The 9,280-nt window shown below is 35.7% G+C and overlaps 1 protein-coding gene across 1 annotated transcript in view; it reads right to left on the minus strand.

Annotated features, from left to right (window-relative positions):
- Nucleotides 1-3,117: 3,117 nt before the first annotated feature.
- LOC117102341 (growth/differentiation factor 8-like) overlaps nt 3,118-9,280 on the minus strand; it is a 9,658-nt gene continuing 3,495 nt past the window's right edge. The window contains exon 2 of the mRNA XM_033242608.1: nt 3,118-5,113. Within this exon, the coding sequence (XP_033098499.1) occupies nt 4,377-5,113 (737 nt within the window). The 3' untranslated portion in view covers nt 3,118-4,376. The remainder of the gene's footprint in view (nt 5,114-9,280) is intronic.

Genomic DNA, 9,280 nt, shown 5'->3' on the forward strand with positions numbered 1-9,280 from the left:
CGGTGTTGTTTCAATGTTGGTTGCGTTATGAAAATTGATAGAAATGAGGTTTTGGTCTTATATACCTGACGTGTTATCGTACTGAATGCTCAGTACATTCCCCAAAAACAACAAAAAATCGCAATTGAATCGAACATACGACCTCCAGATAACTAGGGTGGATAACCACACCCTACTTCACAATAACAACGCCACTGATAATGATAATTACATTGCCAATGACATTGACAACGACAATGACAATGAAAATAGCAATTGCAATAATATCAAATGCAAAAGCAATAGCAATAGCTACAGTAACAGCCGTTTTAAATTGGTCGAATTTTCTGATAAATTTCATTTCATTGACATATAATTATGCCTAAGTAGGCCTATTCGTATAGTTACTTTTTTTTTGTAAAGTTTGCGAAACTTCCTTATTAGACCTTAAATTATCATTACTGGCAACTATATACTAATTTGAGTTTATCGACGTAGATTGTGGATGGTCAAGCCACAGCTGATGTGACACTCGTCTCAGATACTGTAGATCAATGATCGAAGTTCAAAGCGATTCATTTCGTCATAACATTGTGAAATAAATAGGGCTTAAGTCTAAAGGTCTAGCCTACTGGGGTTAACGTTGTGGTCTATCCACGTGAACCATCGGACAGTTATATATACTTCGTGCATGCCCTTTGGTCAAATTGATAAATTAGTAGATGAATTATACATATCAATATAGATACACAACAAGTACACACCATTCTAGTAGATAAGTTGAACACTGTATTTTATTTAAACAATGTTTAAGTTCAATTTTTCTCTTATTTCTTTCTTTCTTTCTTTCTTTCTTTCTTTCTTTCTTTGTTTTCTTTTGTTTTCTTTTTTTTTAATGTTTAAATTTATAGGCTTAAGTAATTCTGTGTATTTAATACAGACAACAATTATTAGGCCTAATGTATGTGTGAAGAGTGTCTAAATTTTTTGGCAATTTAATCCTCAGGTAAATAGCCAGTTTTGAACATTACTATCGCACCAGGTAACCATTGCACACCTGAGATATACGATGAGTGGACGAAGAATAAATAACACCTAAAAAAAAAAAAAAAAAAAAAAATCCGGTTTTATACAAATTTTAAAATGAATCACAAATTATGTTTATAAATCTACGTAGCGAATCCAAAGAGAGATGACTGAATAGTTAAAACATTTGTAAACCGGAAATTACAGAAATAATTGGACAGATAAATATAAAGATTCATAAAGGATAGTTAGAGAAATGTTCTGTTCGATAAAGTTAAAATTGAAAGGAGGTTGAAGGCCTAATACAGAAGTTGTGTGATGAGGATTGAAGGGATATTTCTGCTTTTGATAAAGATATGGATATATTGAGAGGAAGAAGTTGCGAAAAAATTAAAAAATAAGCCTGGTAGGAAAGTAGGAATTTATCTATTTATCAATTAGTTGCTTACTTTAGAAGAGGTTCCAGCAACTGATTCGGTCACTTCCTTCATGCTAATGATTGGATGAATCAGGTCATTTACGCTTTTTCGGTGAAATAATAATTTTACCGAAGTAAAACACTGTAATTTGAAATGTGACATACTTGTTGAAACTAGAGTAAAAAAATATATCTTATCTTAACAAAACAAAACATAAAGAAATTAGACTCAATCCGAAAGACTGCCAAGAAAATAGTTAAATAAGATATTGTACATTTAGATGACATTTTTGACAAATACGCATTAGCTAAACTTAAGAAGATAATGAACGACATGACTCATCCAGTACATCGTGAATTTACTCAGGCTTCTATCTAAATATACCACTCACCACACGTTGCCGTTATAGAAACTCATTTGAGTAAAACCAGTGATACTGTGTGCGCGCTGAACAATGCAGATCTTTTTCTGGTCCAGTGAATTTTTTTAATAAGCCCTCCCTTCGTATACTGTAAGTCATTAAATGTGTGTGTATTTTAATTAGGATGTAGGAGGATTAAGGTAATATCATATAGAGTCAGATAGGCCTAATCCTTTTATAGATTGTAGCAAGGTATTTGTTTGAGTTAAAAACGCACAGATGCTGGTGTGTGCGAAATCGGAATATTAGGAAAGACTACATTTCATTTTATTTATGAATTTTCAAACCAAACTGGGCTGGAGAGAGCCAAAAATGGAATATGCCATTTCCTATCAACATTTTTATTTGAAATAATTTTATTTATCAGTTGTACCTAACCAAACTGGGTTGAAGAGAGCAGGAAATTGTATATGCCCTTGCCTATCAAAATCTTTATTTGAAATCATCTTATTTATGAGTTGCTCAAACCAAACTGGTCTGAAGAGAGCAGAAAATTGAATATACTATTCTTATCAATATCTTTATTTGAAATATGAAAATAAGAAGAGCAAGGCTGTAATCCACCTCCATTTTTATCAACGTATTGTGTGGAAAAAATATCCAGAGATTGAGGATGAGAAATGAATCAATATTGGTGATAAAAAATTCACTGTTCCCTGGTGATATCAACGTCATAAATATTAGAGGTGTCTGCCAATTAATAAATTTAGTCAATGAGGAGATAAAAAAAACCCTACATAATGCATTGATACAATGTCTGTTAGTTTTCTGATTGCAGTGTTGTTAACACACAACAATCAAATAGATTGAACTTTGTCTTTTCAGGCTGAAAACATTCTCAAACAAAACAGGAAACTAGATATTTGTGAAATTAAAATTATTTTGTTAAAGTAAAGAGTATTTTAACAGATAGTTCCCACCCACTATAGAAATGCATGTTTACTTACACAACTTTGTAGAAAAATAGATACCCCAACTCATTCATACCACTATACATTAGAATTCTTAATCAAAATAATATAAAATAGGTTTTAGGACCTATTAAATAATTATATATATATATATATATATATATATATTTATTTATTTATTTATTTATTGAATTTTGAACTCATTTTGCAGTGTGATGTACCAGCTGAATTTCCGAAAGGACACAAATAAATAAATCTTGAAAGTGAAAATATATATTATGTGTGTACAGTTGTCAGTGAAGAACCGCATCTTAAAATGTGTAATCAAAGACATACACAGAGAGAATATCAAAACCAAACGTTTGTGCTAAAATTGCGTTTTATTCACATTGTAGCCATAACCATTATGATAACCATATGGTGCATACTTGTCACACACGTTTCGTAGGCGTCCTTGGGTTCCCCACGCGTTTGTCAAAGCTGCTACACCTTTGCACCCTGTGGCTGCTCCGGTGGTAGGCAGGCCTAGATAACTTGCTCGCGATTTCTTCTAGCAACATGGGAAATCAAAGCCCAAGTAAAGGGCTCAGTCGAAGCTTCAGCATTTTATGCTAAATACGATTAATATAGATTTTACAATACATCCTAACACAATAATATAAATGTACTCCAAAATATTGTTTTAAAAAATACATTGGAGATCTGATAATTTAAGAACGTAGACTTTAGATTTATGCTAGAAAAAGTCACGCTCACGCGTAAACATGCTCAATTTGTCACAACATAGTTTTTAACGAATTGATTTTTTGAACATGTGAATATGTGATACATAAATATATCACATAATATATAAAAAAATATATCGGTATTACATGAATAATATTCAAAATAAGTGAAAACATGTATAATATAAATAGAGATTAGCACGCACCCGATGAATCCCTTTTCAAAAAATTGGCAGTATGCAAACTTTTAAGAACAGGCAATATCCTCCCGATTAATTTTTAATTATAAAAAAAAATTAAAAAAAAATAAAAAAATTCTTAATTCATGTCCATTGTAGACATCGTCTAAATTAGCTAACTTGATCGTCATATTTGCATTCTTTTTTTAAAAGTAACTAGTTTGTTGACATAACTTCAGATTATTATTTGATTTATATAAATTACAACCAATGCAATAAGTGTTGAACTTATATAATACTGATATATAAAGTACATTTGTATAATCTTTGACATTGCATTCAGTAACATCTGACGCCCAGCAAAGTATGTCCGAGTGTGAGCGATGCATCAAGTTGGCCGGAGTACACACTATGCCAATTAATATACTGTATTAAACAAAACATAGAGTTAATATTGCAAATGGGATAGTTCGCTTTGGTAGGTTAAAATGTCTCATTATTTTTTCCTCAAATACAGTTTTTAAGCGCATGCGCACAACACATTTATACATTATTTCGTGATGAAAGGAGACTCACTAGCAGATGCAACGATGACTATATTCCATCTCGATGCTGCTAAATCTGTTTTTCACACGTCAATCAATCACGCGAAACTATTTTCGATGTACCAGTGATGAAGAGAGACAGGAATGGCCATAACAAGGCAGGTGAGAGATCTAGCCACATCTGCAACTTTGTGCTGTCATGTTTGGAATACTGCGCCTATAGATCGAATCGTCATCAGTATGGTAAACGATCTCCAGCGGTAAAAAGCTTGACGGTACACAACACGGCGTCAACAAGTCGCGGATTTCTTTGTCCTTTTCCTTCATGGCAACCGAGTAGATAATACTTGTGTGGTGGGAAAGTGGTGATGTGCCCTGTGTACAGCTACCCTTGCAGAAATTCGCATCGTATCCAACCGGCTGTATAATCCAGTCGTCCCATTCGATTTCTGCGAATGAAATGTAGAAGTCTTGGCGGCAGCATTGCTTGATCCCGGGTTTGCAATATATCGATCTTGTGGTCCGCCTCGAAGTCGGTGTATCAGTCTTTATAAACAGAAATGGGCGTTTAGAGCCAGTAAGCGAAATTGGCGAGTTCTGTGACTGGCAAGTTTTACAATGTACCATCAGTTCGCGATTGTCGACATCGTGTATCAGCCAACGAGCAACTGTTTCTTTAATTTCCATCTGAACCCAGCCCTCCCTGTTAGAGGTGCGGACCTCGCCTATAGGTTTCAGACCTTGGTGTCCAAGCTGCATCACTGACAACGTTTGATCATCTTCGTCGTTCGGTGATGCAACACGATAAAAGTAAAGCTGAGCGGACGAGATAGATTTATCGTGAACTTCAGATTGAAGAGGAAATCGAAAACAAGTTGAACTTGACTTAGATTCACAGAAGTTGTCAACTGTAAGAGAGCAAAAAACATTGGTGAATACATGCATTATTTGTGACGGATATGTTTAAAAACTTAATTTTATGCGGGGATGAGGTTTGAAGGCAGGGTGATGGCCTCCACTGGGGGTTTTTTGTTATCTTTTGTTGCACCATTACTTTCCTTAAATTCAATTTTTTTTTTTTTTTTTTTACTAAAACGAGGAAAATAAATAAATATTGTTTAACATTATTTTTCGCCTGGCTTACAGTGTTGCTGAAGAATTCTAATGTTGCTTTTGGCAGCTAAGACAAAGATACTAGAAATACAAGATAGAGCACTGGCATAGCAAAAATGAGGCAGAAATTGATCCAGACGTACGCGGCGCCCTTCTCCTTTTATAATGCAAGTTTTCTATACTTGGTCCAGACGTACAGGGCGCCCTTCGGTTGCTAGGTACAGTATAACCAGACGTCTGTCATTTTATTGTTTTGATTTATTTATGCCTACTTGTTTGTATCTTATGGTCTGGCAACGATTTCAACCTCCGCAAAAGTAGGTTATGTATTCACAGTTATGTAACGGTGGGGCAGAAGTTTTTTTAGATCCAGCCGTACGCGGCGCCCCATTGTTTGTATTCCCACCATGCATTTCGGTCGAACAGTTTTTAGCTGTGGAGAACTCTATCTTGTGTTTCCAGTATTTTTGGCTAAGATAATAAGTTAAAACATAAATCCACATATCCTCAATAGACCTTTCCCGAGTGTCAAACTTAACAACGGACTAATCAGAACAGTGTCTGGAATACGCTGTGTCCAACAAGTACACGTGTAGACTTGCCACAAGTCCCTTATTACTGTATTACTTTTTGTCATTCTGGACAGCGTCAACAACAAGCTAGTTAATTTTGAGACAAAATAAAGAAAGAAAAAAATAATCGAGTATGGGACGCCAAATAAATTAGGTATGACGCGCAATAAAGAGTGATTAACCCAAAATTAGGGCCTGGCCCTGGATTTATCAATCTCAGCTTATCAAATGTCTTAAGTCAAAAAAGTTAAGATGTCCCTAAGCAAATATCTTACTAATCTGATTTATTAAACCTTTTTAGCAAAAATCTTTGCTTAAAAACCGTCTTAGATGGCGCATGCATACAATCGACTTTTTAATTTTAAGTATTATTTGTAAGATAAGCAATATTGATAAAGTGTTCGCGTACGGCCGGTATGTTTTAACTTTAGTCACGTTTACACGACAGAAGACCATCGGGATGATCGAGTATCATAATGTGATGATGGTGTTAGTTAAGTGGCCGTGTAAACAATATGTTAGCAACTCAGAATAACGGATCAGTAATTTCAAAGGTCGTGTAAACATGGCTACTGTCGTGTTGTGTGAACTTAGCAACAATTTCAAAGGGGCGGGGCTTAGGGAATTAGAACCATAATATAAATACTGAAAAAAAACAGTTCTTTTAATGAGCTTGACAAATATGATTAGACGCCCTCTATAGTTCTATTAGGGCTTTTGTTGCTCGATAAATCTGTTTGAGACTTGGTCAATCAGGGTGAACAAGACCTTTTAAAGGTTGTAGTTTTGAAAGTTGTTTTTATTGGGGAAATGGAGCCCTGTAGGGTTAGTATTAAACCCTTGGTGAACCTGAATCCGTCTGTTTTAATTCTTGATTTCTGTCTTTTTTATATGTTTTACTTTTGTTTAAATATTTACATCTCATGGCCAATAATTTAAAGATGATTCTAGTAAAATTTATAAACATTATGTTGGATCGTCCTAACTCTTTATTAAGAGATATTTCCCAACTGAGAACATAGATAGGCCCTGCGATACGATAGATAGGATAAATTAGCTACCAATACTGTAGGCCTAATGTGTCCATGTGAGATAGCCATTCGAGATAACTCTTTATGGCCTATGAAACGAATATTTAGGGCATTTCGTTTGGTATAATTTGTCATTCAATTGATTGATTAACGATTGAATGACAAAACGATGGCCTCATTTTTGAACATGACATTTCGTCAGATCAAAGCGTGTAATATGTGTATACTTTACAAATATGTTTGCTAGTTTCCAATATTCTTTTCTTTTTTCTTTTTTTTTTTTAACCAAGAATTAAAACGTATACCGTAGCTTACCTGCACGTTTCGATCGCGAAAAAGATCGCCGATCGTGATTGAAACGGCCAGGTAAGCCTACGTTTTTATTCTTGGCTCAACAAAAAAGAATATTGAAACTATCGAATTTGGATCCAGATGAATTTCTTTTCTGAAATATGTTTGCATTGTATGCCGCTTCGCGTGTTAAACATATTTGAAGATAAACTACTGTGTGCCTCGACACCTTTATATATGTTACTGTACTTGATAAACGGAAACGGCTTATCTAGGATGAAAAATTGAAAGGCATAACTATAACATGTGTGCTTAACTAAACTTTTTTTTCCAAAGTGACGTGATGCGCAGTGCACCGCAGCAGCGATAATTTTACGGTAAAGCCAAATACCAATTCGTCGTGTCAGTTCGCTATAAGTATAAGCCTAAAAGAGGTACTCGGCTACGGCATGATACATAGGCCTAGACATAATTTCGTGACTGACATTTATTATAATTGTAGACAAATGTTTTCTAAACAAGTTCGCCAAAAATTAACAAAAAAAAACAAAAAAAAACAAAAAAACAAACAAACGAACAAAAAACTAACTGGCTGAACATAAATATCTTAACGGATGTGGTAAGGTTCAATTTTAATCGACAATTAGCTCGTCTTGGAGTACCGTGCACCAACTTTCTCCTTTTTTTTATTCTCTTGTGGGGGCGGGGGGTGAGAGCACCACCCAATTCCGCCGCTGCTGTACGAGATAGCTTATAAATTCTCATGATGTCTCGCTACAAATTGATCATTATGGAAGTACTTTAAGAAAATATACTCGTGGGTGTGTCTGATGATTGTATTTGGTGATGACATGCAGATAAACAGGACACTGCGGTAAAGACATAGTAATGTTTCAGCATTACCTTCGCCCAGTGACCAAATAATTACAAAGGGAAGCATATCGGTTTGAAGTCACTGTTACTCAGACATAACGTCTCTATTTTTTATTTAATAGGCTTCTCCAGTCACCCGACTTTCAAATCTCCAACGTACGATGGGGTTGGATTTATCCGTTTAATGTTAACTTTATCTAGATGGTAGCTAAATTTAATAGCCGGTCTAATCCCAGGGAACTTTAAAACTCAGCATTTACGATCATAAGAATCAGTATTCTCAAATCGCTAACACGTTCAGCTAGTAATAATTCCTCACAGGCACGCATATTTATAGCGTTTAGTAAGCCGGGGACTCACTGCGCGCCCGACGGTAGCCGGCCGAAGCGATTCTATGGAGAACGCAACGGCACGACGAGCGCGCAATAGATCATTTTGAATGACGATGCGTTCAGATTGCCACCGACAATCAGCAGGCGGCGTCGCGTTGTCTAGCGCTCACACGGAGAGCGGAGTTGGATTCGTCCGCCGACGGTCGTCAGTCCGGCTTACATTATCGACATCATGAAACATCCAATCCAGTAGTATAAATAACTATTTGAGTCTACCCAGCATTGTCAACTCATTAAATGTGTTGGTCGAATGTTTACATCGTACTATCCTGTGTGTATCAATATCGATCTATATTACTTTACTGTGGATGAAATGTACAACTGCGTCATATCAAACATTTATGCACATAGTGTGACTCAGGAAACGGGAAACACAAAACAAATTTAAGGTGGAAATAAAAGTATGAAGTAACATGTTTACATCTTTTTCTGTTAAGATTTATATTATTATTATTATTTGTATAGGTGTAATTTTGCACTACCTGACGTGGAAATGTACCGAATACTCAGTGCATTTGAAAACAACTGCGAAAAAATCGCAAGTTGTTCTCGGTGGGACTCGAACCCACGATCTCCAGATCACTAGCCTAGCATCATACCTCTAGACCACCGAGCTTGCACCTGATGGCCAGGGTTGAATTCGAGTCCAGAGGTATGATGCTCGGTGGTCTAGAGGTATGATGTCAGGCTAGTGATCTGGAGATCGTGGTTTCGAGTCCACCCGAGAACAACTTTCGATTTTTTTCGCAGTTGTTTTCAAATGTACTGAGTATTCGGTACATTTCCACGTCAGGTAGGGCAAA

The sequence above is a fragment of the Anneissia japonica genome, unplaced genomic scaffold (assembly GCF_011630105.1).
Source record: "Anneissia japonica isolate Jap-2015-1 unplaced genomic scaffold, ASM1163010v1 scaffold1147_len264814_cov175, whole genome shotgun sequence".
Classification (NCBI taxonomy): Eukaryota; Metazoa; Echinodermata; class Crinoidea; order Comatulida; family Comatulidae; genus Anneissia; species Anneissia japonica.